Here is a 22,034-nt window from a genome sequence, read left to right on the forward strand (position 1 = left end):
TACTTGGCTATTGGCTTCTAATTCCTAATTTCCGGAAGTTTCACTGCACTCAAATTATGCAATGTTTGAACAACTTCTTACTCATCTTTTGCGCAATGTAATTGTATGAATGCCTATATACCATCCAACATAAAAATGGTCTAAAATAATGTTTGAATTCATATCATTTTATGAATTCCTTTTCTAAACTGTCACTATCCAGAAATATCTGTTTATTATGACTAGCATATTCAGGTCTCAAAAAGTGTAACAAATGACAGAATTTATTATACTTACAATTCAGGCAGTTTATCGTATGTTTTTATTAGTGGTTTACAATTATCCTTAGAGAAAAATTGCAAATGAATATTATGTTGAACTGTAATATGATATGATTTCCAGTAGCTTCCCTTTGCTTGAGATTTGTTTCTGTAGTTGATTGTGTCAACTTTCACTTCATCTATGTAGAGCCATCATCCATCCGGAGAGGAAACAGTTTCTTTTCACTATCACTGAAAAGTGTGTCCACAGAGCTCAGGGTACCTTTGGTATAACTTTAATTTCCATACTTATATCATTTGCCAAGTGTCTATCCAAATTGATAAACAAAGAACTCCATGGTCACTCACATAAATAATTTCATGTAATGTGTTAGAAATAACCACAACAATGATAAAACACTTGTTTCCTTAACCTGAACTTCTTTTCATTTAGCTGAGAGTGCTTCTTTTTTGACAATGTCACCATGTCCCTCACTCTCTTGCAGCTTTTCCTTCCAATCCCCATACACAATGTGTGCATTTCATTTTCAACATAGTGTCCAGTGAGTACCACTGATGTACTTGTTTGCCCTTTGTGCCTCCATTTCTTTGCCTCTCTGTACCCCTCCCAGGTCATATAAATGAACAAAAAAGATAAAAACAAAAGAAAATACTAAAAACAAAATGGAAAAAAAAACTTGGTGTGTCCTTTCCTGGAGCTCATTTTGATAAATATTATTCCATATAATTTCATTCACATAGGCATTGTGTCATTGTATTCTTCTCTTAAGAGTGTCCTCTTTTGGTCTCACTGTGTATGAATGCTTAGAGCACTGTACAATTTATGATGTCCTGGTATGTTTTAGATCTAGTGTCTGCATTGCAAGGAAAACATGCACTATTTGTTTTTTCTTTGAAAACACTGCAGGAAGGAATATGAGTAACACTAGGGCTCCTTGCACAGGTTGAAACTTTCTTAATAATGGCCCAGATATACAACAAATCAAAGAAAGGTTGGACAAATGGGATTTCATTAAATTGCAGAGCTTCTGCATGGCAAAGGACCTAGATTTCAAGATAAATAGAAAGCCCACAGATTGGGAGAAGATCTTCACTAGTTACACAACAGACAAGGGCCTTATATCTAAAATATATTTAAAACTCAATAAATTAAGTGACTCAAAAACAAATCCTCAAAACAAAAACAAAAATAATTAATAAATTGGCTAAAGACTTCTCTGAAGAGGAACTAAGAATGGCCAGTAGACACAAGAATAAATGCTCATCATCTCTGATCATAAAGGAAATGCAAATCAAAACAACACTGAGATTCCACCTCTGCCCAGTTAGAATGGCTATTATCAAGAAAATTAATAACATTAGATGCTGGCAGGGATGTGGCCAAAAGGGAACACTACTATAAGTTGGTGGGAGTGTAATCATAGAGCTCCCCTATGAATGGCAACTTCACTTCCGGTTATTTACCCAAAAGATCACAAACAAGGCCATAATAAGGCTATCAGCACAACCATGTTCACTGCAGCATTATTTATCATAGTTAAAATATGGAACCAACCCAGATGCCCCTTAGTAGATGAATGGATCAAGAAAATGTGGTATATATACACAATAGAATTCTATGCTTGTATAAAAAAGAATGACATTGTCCCGTTCATAAAGAAATGGAAAGACTTGGAAAAAAACATGTGAAGTGAAGTGAGCCAGACCCAAAGAAACATAGATTCCATGGTTTCCCTCATTGGTAATAATCAGTATATATCTAGGGTAGTCCTAATATACATATGATCATAAAAGATAATGCTCAATGAAATGGAATTGAGGTTTTTAATTGTTGTTATTTTTAATGTATCATGTGAATTTTTTTCTTTTTTTTCCTATTGTTTATCCCCTTGTTTGTATATTTATCTGAATTAGGGAAGCGAAGGGAAACATCAAAATCGTGAGACAAAGAATAAAGGGCAAGCCAATGCAACAGTGATACTCACAAGACAATATGTTGGAAATTAACAGTACAACTGGGGGAGAAGATTAGGGTTGTGAAGATGGGAGAAAAATGACGGAGGGGTTGACAAGAAATGTACTCAGTATCTCACGTATGTAACTGCAACCCCTCTGTACATGACATTGACAATAAAATCAAATTAAAAAAAAAGAAATGTGGAAGGAGACAAAGGATGAGTAATTAGCCGTGGGTACAATGTTCCTTTTGAGGGTGATAAAAATATTCTAAAATGAGGTTATGGTGATAGACACAACTTTGTGAATATTACTAAACCTCATGCAAATGGACAATTATTATCTATACTTCAACTTTGTGGGCTTGGACTGGCTTCTATTTCCAGAAGGGCTGGGAGCAGTGCTCCAGCTCCTGGTCCTGTTTGAGTGCTGGGGGGAGGGTGCAGGTTCCCACTATGCCTTATTGGGAAGTTATCCTTGCCTGAGTTCTGGATTGAGACAGGCGTGGGCCTTGGAGAGGGCAGGCTTCCACAGGGTGGTGTGGGAGACTGGACCAGGACTGGCTTCTATTTCCCAGGTAGTGAGGGTGTGGGGCCCCAGACTGGTGGGCTCTTGGCCCTGGGTTGGGTCGCATATACGCACTCATGTGTGGCCTGTGCTTGGATCTGGGCTAATTCGTACTAGGTGAACTTGCCCACACTTCATGGCTGGCTGGCTTGTGCTGGTTGGGTGGCCCGATCTTGGCTTGCTCCAGGAGACAGGATCTAAGAAGAAACACTTCTAGACACTTGGTTTCTGGCTGACTCCACCCGGTGCTCAGTGCTCGTTGAGGGCCTGGCGGGTGGCGGCTTGTGCTTGGCTTGGGCTATAGCTCACACTGGGTGAACTAGCCAGTGCTCAGCCTGCAAGCCAGCAAGCTCTCCTATCTGGTCTGGGTCGGGAGCTGGGAGGGCTGGATTCAGGCCCTGCGATGGGTGTAAGCTTCAGAAGGGCTTCGGGGTGTGCACAGGAGCTTGTCCCCATAGTCTTTTAGCAGATCAGTTTTTTCCACCTTGGGCTGCTACTGCTGCAGATGACACCTGGCCCTAGTGCTGGGTGGTGGTGCATCCAAGCCCCTTATTGGCCCCAGCGGGTGGTCTGTGCTTGGCCTGGGGCAGGTTCTCTTCATGCAGGTGGCTGGCACTTGGCAGAGGGCTGGAACGCACTTGGCTCCAGGCTAACTCACTAGAGCTGGGCTCCAGGCCTGAGAGGTCTCCACTACCTCCAGGATGGGCCATGAGGCCTTTGGAGGGGCAGACTCCCACAGGTGTGGGGATATTTGTCTCTGCTTCATTCTAGCAGGTCAGCATTCCCTGCCTGCGGCTAGGGCTGCAGAGGACACAGGGCCCTAGCACCCACCCACTATGAGTCTTAGTGGTCTCCTGCTGGAAGCCAACAGGTGGGGTGAGGGGAGTAAGGAAGGGTTCTGGCCTCTTTGTTCTCTTCATGTGTGGTGCCCCTTCCTGGGCCAAGCTCTCATGGTCACATCCAGAGCTGCTGGTCTCCTGTAGGGGTTGTCTACTGCAGGGTACTCGCTGATCCTGGAGTTGGGTGTGGGCTAACTGGTGGTGCTGTGGAAGGTCCCTGGGTCTGGACGTCCCAGTTTCATGTTGCTGGTCAGTGTTGGTGGTGTTGTTCGCACTGATGGGTCTGGCCCTATGGAAGTTTTCTGCATGCAGATGCCTCTGGATGCTCCAGTTTTGCTAGTCCGGTCCCTGGGCTTGGGCAGATGTGGGGCTCTTCTCAATGCTTAGTTGTGGGCTTGGGATCACAGTTTAGAGGAAGGCACTTTGCAGTTTTTCTGTCCTTGTGTGTGCTAGTTATAGGTTTCCCCCCCCCCCCCAATTCCTGTATTTCCCTATCTGTTTATGTATTTTTTTGTTGTCCATCGCTTAGGGAGAAGTGCATGTTAGAACCCCAAATCTCTGTTTGGAGAGAGCTAGGGTGATTTCCTTTTGCTTCACTGCCATCTTCTTCCCCTCCTGAAAATTACTTTCTTAAAAAATAGAGAGGACTTATGAAGGAGAAAAACTCAAATGAAGGTCAGCTGGTGGTGCAGGTCTTCTGTATCAATGCCTATACACTTTTCAATATCAAAATGCTGTAAAATAATGTTTGAATTACAAACATCTTTTTTAAATTGTAAAAAGTGGAAAAGATCTATTTATTCAAGATGTAACATGATTTATCATACACCTCTGTAGGTTAATCATATATTTTTATTAGTGGTTTACAATTTATTCTTAGAGCTATAATTTAAAAATGAATATTATATTGAACACTAACATGATATGCTTCCCAGTAGCCTAGGAATACACTCTTAGCTTGAGTGTATCTATGTCTAACTGATTGCGTGGACGGTTTCACCATTCAGGTAGATCCATCATGAATCGGGAGAAAGCAGCTTTGATTTTCTTTCTTTCATTGAAAAGTGAGCCCACAGAACTCATACTACCTTTGGAATAATGGGTATTATGATTTATTTTGCTTAGTGGGAAGATTTTCTAATTTTAGGTTCCATATTTATATCATTTTCCAAATCTGTAACCAAGTTAATAAAGGAGTCTATGATAATTCACATTGAAAAATCACTCATGAATCATCTATTAATGAACTTGAGGAAATAATGCCATCTGCCTTAGTAGCCATGGGAACAGGGCCTGTGGAGATCAGAGAAAGCAGTAGGACCATTGCAAACAGATTGTTAGGAAAATATAAAGAACCTAATTAAAAACAAATCTAGTCCAGTTCTTTCTTTATTTTTTTTGGTGGACAATCCTGGTGCTTGAACTTGGGACCTGGGCACTATTTCCAAGGTCTGTTTGCTCTTGGCTAGCACTCTACCACTTCGAGCCACAGCACCACTTCCTTGGTTTGTTTTCATTCATTCCTGTCAGTTTGACAGTGAATAAATTACATATTAATATTTCAAAACTACCATTTGGTTTTAGTTTCATTATGTTCTCCTCATAAGACCAACTATAAAAATTTTCAGCTGAGGGTCTGGGGATATGGCCTAGTGGCAAGAGTGCTTGCCTCATATACTTGAAGCCCTGGGTTCGATTCCCCAGCACCACATATACAGAAAATGGCCAGAAGTGGCGCTGTGGCTCAAGTGGCAGAGTGCTAGCCTTGAGCAAAAAGAAGCCAGGGACAGTGCTCAGGCCCTGAGTCCAAGGCCCAGGACTGGCCAAAAAAAAAAAAAAAAAAAAAAATCAGCTGAAATTATTTCAGTATACATTTCTGAGTTTAGGAACTAAGCATTTTTTTTTTTTTTGCCAGTCCTGGGCCTTGAACCCAGCGTCTGAGCACTGTCTCTGGCTTCTTTTTGCTCAAGGCTAGCACTCTACCTCTTGAGCCACAGCTCCACTTCTGGCTTTTTCTGTGTATGTGGTGTTGAGGAATTGAACCCAGGGCTTCCTGCATGCTAAGCAAGCATTCTACAACTAAGCCTCATTCCCTGCTCCTATAAACATATTTTTTTCTTGAATTCATATGTTTGATTTTTAAAGTTTAATACCAAGAATCCTTTTCACCATATGAAATCCACATGAATTGAAATCCATCCATTCTTTTGGATTTCAAATCTTGACTTTAAAGTTTTCATGGAACAGAATTACAGCAGATTCTTCTTTATGGAAATATGTGTTAAAATGTACCTGACAGTACAAGCAATAAAAGCATTTGTAATTGATTTAATATACATATATCCTAATGGACATAATTTTTACTCAATAATCCCTAATTAAATGTTGTTGTTGCATGCAATATAAATTGGATAAATGCATGTGGTATAGAATGATTAAATACACTAATTTGCTTATTCTTTCTTTATTTGGGATTAGGGATTTGAGTTTACTCTCATAGCTGTTTCATAATGTACAAGAAATTGTCTCTGAGTACATTCAACCTACTGTTCAGTAGATATTTCTCTTGTCCAACTGAAACTCTGTAACCTTTGAACAACAACAGCAGAAAGAATATTAGCGTTTGTCTCTGGTTGTTAAGAAATGTGAAAAGAGGGATGGGAACATGGCCTAGTGGCAAGAGTGCTTGCCTTGTATACAAGAAACCCTGGGTTCGATTCCCCAGCACCACATATATAGAAAATGGCCAGAAGTGGCACTGTGGCTCAAGTGGCAGAGTGCTAGCCTTGAGCAAAAAGAAGCCAGGGACAGTGCTCAGGCCCTGAGTCCAGTCCAGGACTGGCAAAAAAAAAAAAAAAAATGTGAAAAGAGATAAAGGATGAGTAATTGCTAATAGGTACAAGGCTCCTTTTGGAAGTGATAAAAATGTTCTAAAGTTGGGCTGGGGATATGGCCTAGTGGCAAGTCAGCTTGCCTTGTATACATGAGGCCCTGGGTTCGATTCCCCAGCACCACATATACAGAAAATGGCCAGAAGTGGAGCTGTGGCTCAAGTGGCAGAGTGCTAGCCTTGAGGAAAAGGAAGCCAGGGACAGTGCTCAGGCCCTGAGTCCAAGGCCCAGGACTGGCCAAAAAAAAAATGTTCTAAGGCTAGATTATGGTGATATATATCTATATTATTGATACAAGGTCTTATAGCTCAAGTGAGCCTGAAACTCAGAATCTTCATGGCTTAGACTTTACCCAGTTTATAATATTGCATTTAAAATTATTGTTATGATAAAGGTGACATACAGAGAGATTAGAGTTATATAAGTCAGGTAAAGAAAGCAGTTCTTTTGGACAATGTCACCCCTTCCCTCACTGTCTCCCAATTTTTCCCTCACATCTCAACTCAAAAGTTGTACAGTTCATTTTCAACCTAGTGTGTAGGGAATACCATTGTTCAATTTGCTTGTCCTTTGTTTCTCCATTTCTGTGCCTCCCCTTATACTCTCAAAGACATATAAATGAACAAAAAGATAAAAGGAAGAGGAAAAACTGAAAAGGAATAACAAAAAAGGAATAAAAATCCTCATTGTTTTCTGAGTTTATTTAGCATATATTGGACTCAGAACCCGAGCACTGTCCCTGGCTTCTTTTGCTCAAGGCTACCACTCTGCCACTTGAGCTCCAGCATCACTTCTGGCTGTTTTCTGTATATGTGGTGCTGGGGAATTGAACCCAGGGCTTCATGTATACGAGGCAAGCACTCTTGCCACTAGGCCATATCCCCAGCCCCTGAGTTTATTTAGATAAATATTATTTTGTATAGTTTGATGCACATAGACATTGTACCTTTGTGTTCCTTTCCTAAGAGAAACCTCTTTTGGTCTCACTGTGTGTAAATGCCTATAATCTTGTATCATTTAAAATGTTTGGGTATGTTTTAGATCTAATGTCTTCATATGAGACAAAAATGCACCATTTATTGATGTTTTCTTGGCTTACCTCAGTTAAAATGATTTGTTCTAGATCCATCCATTTCCCTGCAAATAACATAATTTTATTCTTTCTAAAGGTTGTGTAACATACCTTATTTCTTCATACACGTCTTATATCCATCATTCCATTTTGTAGTATTGAGACACTTTTTTTCTGCTGTCTCTTGTGTTGATAGCTGTTGGAACTCATTTATTTCTTAACATATGCACTTGCTTTGAGTAGTGTTTTCTCCAACTCCAAATATGATTTCCAAATTCCCAAATAGCCACCTGCCAATAGTATAACCAAATGTACCCTACACACAAGTCAAAAGCTTTTACTTATCACACTGTATTTTGCTTCTCCCATGCATTCTCTACAAACTTATATAGTAAAGTTCCAGCCATTTGTGCTAGACACAGATATAAGCAGTTTATGTCAATTATGTATCTGCAGAAATATTGCTTCCAATGCTCTGCGCTTCTACTTTTTAGTAAGGTGCTTCAGTTTTTTTTTTTTTTTTTTTTTTTTGGCCAGTCCTGGGCCTTGGACTCAGGGCCTGAGCACTGTCCCTGGCTTCTTCCCGCTCAAGGCTAGCACTCTGCCACTTGAGCTACAGTGCCGCTTCTGGCCGTTTTCTGTATATATGGTGCTGGGGAATCGAACCTAGGGCCTCGTGTATCCGAGGCAGGCACTCTTGCCACTAGGCTATATCCCCAGCCCTTCAGTTTTTGATTGCACTGGAAATACACATATTAGGCCATTGGTTTCTAATTTTTAATTTCTTGAGGTTTCACAGCACTCAATTTATGCTACTTCCAAACAACTTCCTACTCATTTTTTTGCTTAATATAGTTGTACCAATGTCTATATACTAACCACCAAAAAAACCAGTCTAAAATAGTTTTTGAATTGATATCATCTGAGGAATTCCTTTTGTAAATTGCAACAATCTGGAAAATCATTCAAGACTTATTTATTCAGGTCTCAAATGTAACAAATGACAGAATTTATTATAGTTACACTTCTGGCAGTTAATTTTATCTTTTTTTAGTGGCTTACAGTTATTATTAGTGAAAAATCTTAAAAATGAATATCATGTTGAAGGCTAATATGATATGATTTTCAGTAGCCTAGAAATATACCCTTTGCCTGAGATGTCTCTCTGTAGTTGACTGTGCTGTTTCTCTCCATCCATGTAGAGCCATCATCCCTCAGGTGAGCAAACAGCTTTGGTTTTCTTTCTATCATTGAAAAGTGGGTCCACAGAGCTTGAGTACCTTTGGAATAGTGGGTATTTCAATTTCTTTTGCTTACTGAGAAGATGTTCTAATTTAAATTTTTGTATTTATATTATTTGCCAAATATGTAAGCAAGTGGATAAACAAAGGAGTCCACAGTAACTCACATTGGAAAACCACTAAATAAACTTGGGTAAAAACCCAATCTTTCTGAGTAGCCGTGGGAACATGGCCTGTAGAGACAGGAGAAAGCACTAGGAGCATTGCAAACAGATTTTTTCAGAAAACACTAGCAACCTCATTAACAACACATATGCTCCAGTTTCTTTTCGTTCACTCTTGTCGTGTAAGGCAGCTCATTTTTCTAGATTTCCTCTCGTGCTTCAGTGTAAGAGTGAATACATTCCATGTTAAAATTTCAAAGCAACCCTTTGGTTCTACTTTCATTATCTTCTCCTCATTAGGCCAACTAGAAAACCTTTTCAGTCTAAACAATTAATTCCAGGATACATTCCTAAGTTTAGAAAGTAATCATTTTTTTAAGAGGCCAGAAACACACTTTTCATGCATTCACATTTTTGATATTTAAAATCTGTTACCCAAGAATCCCTCAGACTCTTAGAAGTCCATATGACTTGAAATCCACCCTTTTAGATTTCTAATTTTGGCATATAATTTTTCTTGGAATAGAATTGGAGAGGATTCTACTGTAAAAAATATGAGTTAAATAAACTTATCTTATAATACAACACATGAAAGCATTTGTAGTTCATTTAGTATTATAAATTCTTATGGACATCATATTTACTCAACAACTCTTAACTGAATGTGGTTATTGTGTACAATATAAATTTGATAAATGCATGTGGTATAAAATCATTAAATAAATCAGCTCACTTAGTCTTTCTTTATTTGGGATTCGGGATTTGAGTTACTCTTATAGCTGTTTTGTAATGTGCAAGACTTTGTCTCTTACATATAGTCAACCTGCTGTTCAGTAGATTTCAAAACTTATTTGTCTTGTCCAACTGAAACTATGTATCCTTTGAGCTACAACAGCAGAAAGAGCATTAGTGTTTGCCTCTGGCTGTGAAGAAATGTGGAAAGAGATAAATGATGAGTAATTGCTAGTTGGTAATAAGGTTCATTTTGGGGGTGATAAAATGTTCTAAAGTTAGATTATGATGATGTACATAAGTTTGTGAATATTACTAAAATCATGTAATTGAACAATTATAATTTATACTTCAACTTTGTGGCTTATAAGCTACTATTAAGAAAAGTATTTTTGTTAATTAAATTTGTATTGCCTATTCTTAAGATGCACAATGTTAATGATATACATATTATTGAGGGAAGGTCTCAAAGCTTAAGGGAGCTTGGAAATGAAAATCTTTGTTCTCTAGCCTCTACTCAGTTATAATATTGCATTTAAAATTGTTTAGTTGCTATTATAAAGGTTATGTGCACAGGGATTAGAGTTTCGTAAGTCAGTAAAGAGAGCATTTCTTTTTGGACAATACTACTCCTTCCCCCGCTCTCTCCCAGTTTTTCTCTCCAATCCCTATCCACAAGTTATGTAGTTCATTTTCAACATACTGAGTACCACTGCTGAACTTGTTGCCCTTTTGCCTCCATTTCTGTACCTCTCCTTGCCCTCTGAAAGTCATAGAAATGAACAAACAAGATAAAGCAAAAGAAAACACTAAAAACAAAAAGGAAAAACAAATCCTTGTTTTCTTTTCCTGAGTTCATTATGATAAGTATTATTTCATATGGTTTGATGCACATAGGCATTGTGCTGTTGTGGTCTTCTCCTAAGAGTGTCATCTTTTGACATGTGTATAATGCCTAGATTATAATTTATGATGTCCTGGTGTGTTTTAGGTCTGGTGTTTGCATAGGAAGGAAAATATGCACCATTTGTCTGCCTCTTTGCTTGCCTTAACTGTTTTGTTCTAGGACCATCCATTCCCTTGTGAAAGACAAATTTCATTCTTTCTAAAGGTTTTTTGAAATTCCATTGTGTATATGCATCATATATTTGGAACCATTGATCTACTGTAGGGCTTCTGGGGTGTTTCTACAACTTGTCTTTTGTGAATAGTGCAGCACCTAATACAGACGTGCAAATGTCTTTAAGATATCCTGGCTTAAGTTGTTCTGGCGGGTCAAAGGAAGATCTTTGTTTGTTTGTTTATTTACTTATTTATTTGTCTTTTGCAGAACCTCCAGACTGCCATCCAGAGCAACTTTACTAGATTACATTCCACCAACAGTACAATAGGGTTTCTTTCCCCCCACATCTCTGTCAACATTTGTTGTTGTTCCATTTTGTGTTGTTGGGATTTTTTTTTTTGGCCAGTTCTGGGGCTTGGACTCAGGGTCTGAGCACTGTCCCTGGCTTCTTTTTGCTCAAGGCTAGCACTCTGCCACTTGAGCCACAGCGCCCCTTCTGGCCATTTTCTGTATATGTGGTGCTGGGGAATTGAACCCAGGGCCTCATGTATACGAGGCAAGCACTCTTGCCACTAGGCCATATTCCCAGCCCCTGTTGTTCCATTTTGTGAGGTTGGCCAATCTAACTGGGGTGTGATGGGATCTCACTAAAATGTGATGGGTGCAAATTACAGGAGCTGATCAGATTTTCTGGCAAAGTAGCAGGGCATAAAATTAACCCACAAAACCCAATAGCTTTTCTGTATGCCAACAATGAGAAGAGTGAGACAGAAATCAGGAAACTCCATTTGCAATAGCCTCAAAATATACCTAGAAATTAACATAACCAAAATTGACGGACATATATGATGAAAAATTTAGCTACCTGAAAAAAGAAATTCCAGAAGATTTAAAGAAGAGGACCCCCCCACCCCCCACTTCTGGCCTGGAAGGATTAACCTCATAACAATGGCAATACTGCTCCAAAACTATCTACAAATGCATTGCAATACCCATTAAAATCTCAATAACATTTTTCAATGATATAGAATAATCCCCAAAATTCATATGGAATAGAAGAAGACCTCTAATAGGATAAAGGATCTTTACCACAAAGAACAGTACTGGAGGGATATCAATCCCAAGCTTCAAGCTCTATTACAAAATTGTAGTGATAACAACAGCTTGGTACTGGTACAGAATAGGCCTGAGGAACAATAGAATAGATTAGAAGACCCAGAGATGAACCCTCAGACATATAGCTACCTAGCGTTTGGTAAGAAACGCAGGAACACAGGATGGAAGAAAGACGGCCTCTTCAACAAATGTTGCTGGAAGAATTGGATATACACATGCAGAAAACTTAGGTTAGATTATCTGTCTATCTATCTATCTATCTATCTATCTATCTATCTATCTATCTATCTATCTATCTATCTTTGCACCAGAATCAATTTCAAATGTATCAAAGGCATCAATGTAAGATCATGTACCCTGAAAATATTACAAGAAGGGATAGAGGAAACATTAAGGCTCCTTAGCACAGGTCAAATTTCCTAAGTAAAATCCAGAATCACAACAAATCAAAGAAAGACTGGATAAATGGGATTGCACCAAACTGAACAGTTTCTGTATGGAAAAGGATATAGCTAGTAAGCTAAATAAAATATACTCAGAGCTCAAAAAGTTAAACCTCCCAAAACAAATCCTCAACGAAACAGCAAACCAATTAATAACTGGACTAAAGACAGAGATTTCTCCTAAGAAGAAAGAAGAATGACCAATAGACACATGAAGGGATGATCAATACCTCTGACCATAAAAGAAATGCAAATCAAAATAACAGAGATTTTACCTCGCTCCAGTTACAGTGTCCATTATCAAGAAAACTATGAATAACAAATGCTGGTGGGGATGTGGCCAGAAAGGAACCCTAATACACTGTTGATGGGAATGTAAACTGTTCAACCACTCTGGAAAGCAGTACATAGGTTCTTCAAAAGACTAGACATAGAGCTTCTCTATGACCCAGAAATACCACTCTTTGGCATATATCCAATTGGTCACAAAGCAAGCTACACCAAAGCAACCACCACAACCATGTTCATTGAAGTATTGTTTACCATAGCCAAGATATGGAATCAACCCAGATGCCCCACAGAAGAAGTAGATTAAGAAAATATAATATATATGAACAATGTAATTCTATGCTTCCATCAGCAAGAATGACAGTGCCTCATTCATAAAGAAATGGAAAGACTTGGAAAAAAATTATACTGAGTGAAGTAAACTAGACCTAAAGAACGAGGCTGCATGGTTTCCCTTATTTGTACTAATTAGAATGTGCCTATAAATCTGTGAGTAAACCCAATGGATAGTAAAAGGCCAATAATGACACTTGGACATGATTAATTAAACATCAGTCTAAACACTCACACAATTTGAACAAAGGAGGATATTCTTAGGAGATGAACACATGGGCTCAGTAGCTATGTGTGTATGATCTTATAAAATGATGTTATTGAAATGAACTCCAAGAAATAAAATCAAGAGGGTTGTCTTTTATTGCTTGTTTCCCCCCCCCCTTTTTTTTGTTTTATGTTCCTTTCCTTTTTTCTTTGTTTGGATTCCTTCTAAAACTGTTTTTGATTTCTGTAACCTTTGTCTTTTGTATACATTTATCTGATTTGGGGAGGGGAAGAGGAAGTACAAAAATGGTAGGACAAATGTTGAATTCAGGAATGAAACCCAGTAGACAATATATTGGAAATGACCTATACAACTTGGGGGGTAGATAATTCGGGAGGGGAAGAACTGGGAGACAATGAGGGATGGGGTGATACTATACAAAAGGAAACATACTGACTTATGACATACTGAGTTATGTAATTGTAACCCTCTCTACACCAGCTTTACAGTAAAAGAAAATGTGGGGGTTGGAAGAAGAACCAGAGTTTTCCAGGCTTTCTATTCTATTCTCAGAGCCTGAAGTTAGGTCTAGTAGTAAGAATATTCTCCAATAAACAAAACTCCCCTAATCAAAACACATGACGCTGGACTCTATGATTTCCCTCATAGGGAATAATTAGCACAGGTTTAGGCTAGGCAAAGCAGAGGATCACAAGAGCCCAATAGCTATGCCCTTATGAACACATAGATGATGCTAAGTGAAATGAACTAAATGTTATGGAAACGAATTATATCACTGTTGTAATTACTTTCAACATGCCATGTGAAACAGTAGCTTCGTTTGTTGATGATCCTCTTGTATCCCTTTTTTGTGGTTGTCCTTGCGCTATCACTGTATCTCATCTGAATACCCTGGATACTGTATATACTGGTGTTAGAACTAGAGAAGTGAAAAGGAATATCAAAGTTGAGAGACAATGGATAAAAAGACAAATGACTCCAAAAGCTCTACTTGCAAAACCATTTGTTGTAAACCAACTGAATAACTCATCGGGGGAAAGGGAAAGGGGGGTGGGGAGGAGGGATTGAGGGAGGAGGTAACAAATAGTATAAGAAATGTACCCATGGTCTTACGTATGAAACTGTAACCCCTCTGTACATCACTTTGACAATAAATAACTAATTATTAAAAAAAACCCACATGATGCACTTATTAGTTTTGTTTCACTTTATTGTACTAAAGATTATTGATACACTAAGTTATTCTGATGTTTTCTTGTGTGTTTACTGTGATTTTTTTTTTTTTTTTTGGCCAGTCCTGGGGCTTGGACTCAGGGCCTGAGCACTGTCCCTGGCTTCTCTTTGCTCAAGGCTAGCACTCTGCCACTTGAGCCACAGCGCCACTTCTGGCCATTTTCTGTATATGTGGTGCTGGGAAATCGAACCTAGGGCCTCATGTATATGAGGCAAGCACTCTTGCCACTAGGCCATATCCCCAGCCCCACTGTGTTTTTTTTTTTTTTTTACTGAGTCATTTGAAATTGCTAGGAAAGTATGAGGTCAAAATGCAAAGATACATGCAGAAAAACCAATGAGCTTTTCATCAAAACTTATCTAAATATTTTTTACATTGGAGAATTTCCTTAATTCTTTAACAACAATGAGATTCTTTTGATTGTGTTACTGAAGGCCTGTTTCACCTGCTTGTTTCTCAAGGTATAAATGAAGGGATTCAGCATAGGAGCGATGGAGGTGGTGAGGACAGACACACCCTTGTTGATTGCCACCGAATCCTTGGATGAAGGCTTCACATAGATGAAGATGCAGCTGCCATAAGTGATGGAAATCACAATCATGTGAGAAGAACAGGTGGAAAAGGCCTTTTTTTTTTGCTTGGCAGAAGGGAATTGTAGAATGGTCCTAACGATGTATATGTAAGATAGAGCTACACATAATAGGGTCATAACAAATGTTAACACAGCACAAACTATAAGCATCTGCTCTAAGAGCCATGTTTCTGAGCATGAGATCTTCAGGAGGGGGTATGCATCACAGAAAAAATGGTCAATAACATTAGAGTCACAGAATTCCAGTTTTAGGACCAGGGTAAGTGGTGGAAATATGATCAGCAAGCCAGCTGCCCAGCAACAAAGAACGAGTCTCCTACAGACCCTGCTGTTCATGATGGTCACATAATGCAGGGGTTTGCAGATGGCCACATAGCGGTCATAGGACATGGTGGCCAGCAGAAAGAACTCAGTTACAGCAAAAAGATCAGTAAAAAAGACTTCAGTGATGCAACTGTTGTATGTGATTTCCTTGTCTCCTGTTGATAGATTATACAAGTATCTGGGAATACAAGCAGATGTGAATGCAATTTCTAAGAAGGAGAAATTTTGTAGGAAATAGTACATGGGAGTTTTCAGTTGTGGATCCGTAATGGTGAGAGAGATGATCGTGAGGTTTCCAGTTATACTCAGTATGTAGGTGAGACACAGAAAGATGAAAAGCACGGCTTTGAGTTGTGGGTCATCAGTCAGGCCCTGGAGGAGGAATGTTGTGATGTTGTAATTTTTCATTATGGACTCCTGACTTCTCAGTCTGTAGTGAAAATCCAGATATTTGGGTGGAGAGATAATTAACATAACATGAAAAATATGAAAATATCATCACATGAATTTAAATATTCTTCTTACACTTATTATCAATTACAGTAGTAGCTCAGGTTCCATAATTTTTGTTGTCATTAAAATTCAAGTATCCATATCCTATTCCAAAATTTAAATATGTAAATATATATAATGTTAAAATATGTATTGTAACATCTTACATATGTATTATACTATTATTTTAAAGCACAATAATGCATATGGATAACATAGTAACATTTAATACTTTACATTGTATTTTATATTATGTGTTATATGTTTAATGTAATATGTACATTGCATAATCAACAAACACACATATTTCTCATTTTGTACAGCATATACAGTTATGATTTTGAACTAGCATATATTTCTTATATGAACATGTACATGTACACAGTCCATTTTTAACAAGTTCACCTCATCCATTGTATTCCTTTCATTTCCCTCTCTTTCCCATCTTTTATCAAAATATTTGCTGGGACCCATCATGTAGGCATTATTTTCATATGTAATGTACTTCAGGCTCCTTTGTCCCTCAGAATCCCCATTTTTTTCCTCTCCTCCTAGTGATCATCTCTTAGATAGTTACCTCTGAAATTTATTTCCCATTGCTATTGCTCCAAAATCTTATTAATTTTTTTTATTTCTGGGTTTCTTTTCTTGTGATGCTAAGGATGGATGACAACTTCTGTACCATTGAAGACACTTAATTCCAATTAATTTTTTGTCAGGCAAAACTGACTGCTAGTTTTTCTTTTGTGTGGGTTCTGTGGCCTGAACTCAGGGCCTGGGCACTGTCCCTGAGCTTTTTTTGGCACTCTCTTCTGTAGCCACAGCTCTACTTCCAGTGTTTTGATGGTTAATGGGAGGTAAGAGTCTGAATGAGTTTCCTGCCTCAGCTGGCTTTCAACTGTGATCCTCAGAATTTAGCTTCCTGAGTTGGTAGATTATAGATTAGACCCACCTGCCCAGGTAGCTGCTAATGTTTTTGTCACATGAAGTGTTCTTCTTAAGACACAGGTACAATGCTTAAGCGGAATCTTAAATTTTCTCTAGTCTATTTACATTCCCACCTGAAATTTTGTCATTCATATATTACAAATAGTTTGATTTTCATTCTACAAACTCTTTATTCTTTAAAATGTTGAGGTGTAATTTAGTGCTGGTGTCTAAAGCCTACAATCCTAACAATTCAGGAGATTGCAATCTTTATTTATTTATTTATTTATTTATTTATTTATTTATTTATTTATTTATTTTTGCCAGTCCTGGGTCTTGAACTCAGGTTGTGGGCATTATCCCTGAGCTTCTTTTGCTCAAGGGTAGCTCTCTACTACTTGAGACACAGCTCCACTTCTGAGTCTTTTCTTTTCTGTTTATGTGATACTGAGGAAGCAAACCCCAGGACTTCATGCATGCTAGGCAACTACTCTACCACTAAACCACATCCCCAGCCTCAGGAGATTGCAATCCTAAGGACTACAGTTCAAACCCAGCCAGGGCAGGTAAATTAAACCTTCACTTACAGTATTTTGGTAGTTAATTGGAAATAAGAGCCTCTTACTCTTCTTGTTGGGTCTGGCTTTGAACCACAGTCCTCAGATTTTGGCCTCTTGCGATGCTAGGATTGCTGGTGAGAGCTACTGGGGCTCAGTATTGGTGGTTGAGATGATGTACTTGGCACTACCTCACATGACTGACCACTTGATCCATGATTCTCAGCACTTTTTTGTTTTATTATTTTTGTCCCCTCCTCCTCCAGGACATCTTGTGTTTCTTTCCTAGGTAGTGTATTTCCTACATGACTTGAAATAGAGGCAGTCACCAATATATCAATTATTTGTTGAGATGAACTCTGGCTAACTTTTTGCCTGTCAACTTAGATGACAATTCTCTGTCTCCTGAATACCTGAGATTGCAGGTGTTAGCCATCATGTCTGTTTAGATCAAGCATTTAAAACTAACATTATCAACAGAATTCTCTTACAAATGATCTTATTACTGCATGCATGTGTTACCTGTCATCTTTCCAATAATGTCTAGATAATTATTTTCTTGCTGACGATAGCTGTTTGGATTCATTTATTTCTTAACATATGCACTTGCTTTGAATAGTATTTTCTTGAACTCCAAACATGATTTCCAAATTTACATATATCCTTTTAATGCCCATCATATAATCAAATGTACCCTGAAAGATAAGTCAGAAATAAAAAATTGATCTTTATACTTCATTTTGTTTCTCCTATGTGTTCTTTGCAATCTAGTGTACTGAAGTTAGAGAACCTGTAGTAATGTAAGGTACAGAAATAAGCACTTTTTGTCACTTATTGGTCTGCAGAAATGTTCCCTCCAGTGCCCTGTGTTTTCACCTTCCACTCCTGTGCCTCAGTCTCTAATTCCACTAGAAATATACATACGTGGCCATTGGTTTCTAATTTTTAATTTCCTGAAGTTTCATAGCATTCTGATCATGCTACTTTAAAATGACTTCTTACTTATTTTTGCTTAATATATTTGTATCAATGACTAGATACTAAGCAATAAAAACACTCAAAAATAATGTTTGAATTAATATTACCATAACAATCTGTAAATATCTATTTATTCAAGGCTTATATAACTGAAGTTCTAAAAGTATAACAAGTGTTAGAATTTATTATACTTACACTTCTGGCAGTTAATTGTATCTTTCTATTAGTTGCTTACAATTATTCTTAGAGGTATAATTTGAAAATGCACATTATGTTGAACACTAACATGATATGATTTCCAGTAGAGTAGGAATGCATTCTTTGCTTTAGTTTTCTCTCTCTTTTTGATTGCAAGAACTGTTTCACACTTGATGTAGAGATAGCATGAATCAGGCAAGAGAGCAGCTTTGGAAAGTGCGTCCAGAGAGCTTGTGGTATCTTTGGAATAATGGGTGTTGCAATTTTTTTTTTTTTTTGCTTAGTGAGAAGGTTCTCTAATTTTAAGTTCCACATTTATATTATTTACCAAATCTGTAACCAAGTTAATAAACAAAGGAATCTATGGTAACTGATGTTGAAAATCTCTACTGAACTTGGGGAAAAACCCAGTTTGCCTTAGTAGCCATGGGAATACGTTCCATAGAGATAGGAGAAAGCACTAGGAACATTGCAAACAGATAGTTAGGAAAACATTAAGAATCTAATTATAAACAGACCCATATCCAGTATTGAAATAGAAACGGCAATAAATGATCTCCCATCCAAGAAAAGCCCAGGTCCAGACGGACTCACTGCAGAATTCTACAAGACCTTCAAAACAGAACTCACACCAATATTTCTCAAACTCTTTAATGAAATTGAAAGAGAACGTTCACTACCAGACTCATTCTATGAAGCCAGTATATCCCTCATCCCAAAACCAGGCAGAGACTCATCACGGAAAGAGGACTACAGACCGATCTCCCTGATGAACATAGATGCAAAAATTCTCAACAAAATTCTGGCCAATCGACTTCAACAGGTCATCAAAAAAATCATACACGACGATCAAACTGGATTCATCCCAGGGATGCAAAGTTGGTTTAATATACGCAAGTCAATTAATGTAATCCACCACATCAACCGGAGCAAGATAAAGAACCACAGGTTTTATCTCTGGATGTGGAAAAAGCGTTTGATAAAATCCAGCACCCATTTATTCTAAAAGCCCTGGAAAAATTGGGATTCCAGGGAACATTCCTGAATATAATCAAGGCAGTTTATGACAAACCAACAGTAAGCATAACTCTAAATGGTGAAAAACTAAAGCCATTCCCTTTAAAATCAGGAACAAGGCAGGGATGTCCACTCTCTCCCCTGATCTTCAACATAGTACTAGAATTCCTAGCCAGAGCAATCAGGCAAGAAGAAAATATAAAGGGGATCCAAGTAGGTAAAGATGAAGTTAAACTCTCTCTCTTCGTAGATGACATGATCCTATACCTAAAGAATCCCATAGACTCTACCCCCAAGCTACTAGAGCTGATCCAAAACTTTGGCAAAGTTGCGGGATATAAAATAAGCCTTCAAAAATCAACGGCCTTTCTCTATGCTAACGACCCAAAGACCGAGGCTGAAATCAGGAAAGCAACGCCCTTTGCAATAGCCCCCCAAAACATAAAATACCTAGGAATAACCTTAACCAAAGAAGTGAAAGACCTCTTTGAGGAGAACTTTAAAACCTTGAAAAACGAAATTAAGTCAGAACTAAGGAAATGGAAAAACCTCCCATGTTCCTGGATTGGAAGGATTAATATAATCAAAATGGCAATATTGCCAAAGGCTATCTACAAATTCAATGCAATACCCATTAATATCCCAACACCATTTTTTGATGAAGTAGAGGAAGCAATCCAGAAATTCATATGGAATAATAAAAGACCTAGAATAGCAAAAACCATCCTAAGCAGAAAGAACAGTGCTGGGGGAATTACAATACCCAACTTCAAGTTGTATTATAAAGCTATAGTAATAAAAACAGATTGGTATTGGCACCGGAACAGGCCTGAAGACCAATGGAACAGAATTGAAGACCTGGGAATGAACCCACAGAACTATGCCTATTTAATATTTGATAAAGGGGCTAAAACAATAGTTTGGAAGAAAGATAGCCTCTTTAACAAATTGTGCTGGAAAAACTGGCTCAACACATGCAACAAACTAAAACTAGATCCATATATATCACCCTGCACCAAAATCAATTCCAAATTGATTAAAGACCTCAAAATCAAAACAGACACCCTGAAAACACTAAAGGAAGAAGTAGGAGAAACACTTGGGCTCCTTGGCACAGGACGGAACTTCCTTAACAAAGACCCTGAAAGGTTACAAATCAAAGAAAGGTTGGACAAATGGGACTGCATCAAACTGCAGAGCTTCTGTACGGCAAAGGACATAGCTTGCAAGATAAACAGAAATCCCACAGACTGGGAGAAGATCTTTACCGGCCATTCAATGGACAAAGGCCTCATATCGAAAATATATGCAGAACTAAACAAATTACCTTCCTCCAAAACAAAACCGCAAAGAACTAATAGCCCCCTCATCAAGTGGGCTAAAGACCTACAAAGAGACTTCTCTGATGAGGAAATGAGAATGGCCAAGAGACATATGAAAAAGTGCTCTACATCACTGGCCATAAAAGAAATGCAAATCAAAACAACATTGAGATTCCATCTCACCCCAGTAAGAATGTCATACATCAAGAAAACTAACAATAACAGTTGTTGGAGGGGATGTGGCCAAAAGGGAACCCTACTTCATTGTTGGTGGGAATGTAAACTGGTTCAGCCACTCTGGCAAGCAGTATGGAGATTCCTCAGAAGGCTAAATATAGAACTCCCCTATGACCCAGCAACCCCACTTTTGGGTATTTATCCAAAAAACCACAAACAAAATCACAGTAAAGCCACCAGCACAACAATGTTCATTGTAGCGCAATTTGTCATAGTGAGAATCTGGAACCAACCCAGATGCCCCTCAGTAGACGAATGGATCAGGAAAATGTGGTACATATACACAATGGAATTTTATGCCTCAATCAGAAAGAATGACATTGCCCCACTTGTAAGGAAATGGAAGGACTTGGAAAAAATTATACTAAGTGAAGTGAGCCAGACCCAAAGAAACATGGACTCTATGGCCTCCCTTATTGGGAATAATTAGCACAGGATTAGGCAAGCCACAGCAGAGGATCACAAGAGCCCAATAGCTATACCCTTATGATCACATAAGATGATGCTAAGTGAAATGAACTCCATTTTATGGAAATGATTGTTATATCACAGTTGTAACTACTTTCAACATCCCATGCGTATCTGTAGTTTATACTGTTGATGATGATCATGCATCACCTTCTTGGATTGTACCTACACTATCTCTGGAATCTTACCTGAGTATATTGAAAACCATGTATACTGGTATTAGAATTAGGAAACTGAGAAGGAATACGAAAATTGAGAGACAAAGGGTAAATTAAGAGAAACAACAACAAAAGCAATACTTGCAAAACTGTATGGTGTAAGCGAACTGAACACCTCGGGGGGGGGGGGAAAGGGGGAAGGGGGAGGGGGGTATGAGGGACAAGATAACAAACAGTACAAGAAATGTATCCAATGCCTAATATATGAAACTATATCCTCCCTGTACATCAGTTTTATAATAAAAAAAGAATCTAATTAAAAACAACCTTAGTCCA

At 38.2% G+C, this 22,034-nt stretch overlaps 1 protein-coding gene across 1 annotated transcript; it reads right to left on the reverse strand.

The window, feature by feature from the left end:
* Positions 1–14,816: 14,816 nt before the first annotated feature.
* On the reverse strand, positions 14,817–15,752 carry LOC125354453 (olfactory receptor 6C2-like). Its single transcript, XM_048350052.1, has one exon. It carries the CDS (start codon positions 15,750–15,752, stop codon positions 14,817–14,819), a length of 936 nt encoding a protein of 311 aa, XP_048206009.1.
* Between the last annotated feature and the right edge of the window lie 6,282 nt (positions 15,753–22,034).

This window comes from Perognathus longimembris, chromosome 1 (assembly GCF_023159225.1).
Source record: "Perognathus longimembris pacificus isolate PPM17 chromosome 1, ASM2315922v1, whole genome shotgun sequence".
Classification (NCBI taxonomy): Eukaryota; Metazoa; Chordata; class Mammalia; order Rodentia; family Heteromyidae; genus Perognathus; species Perognathus longimembris.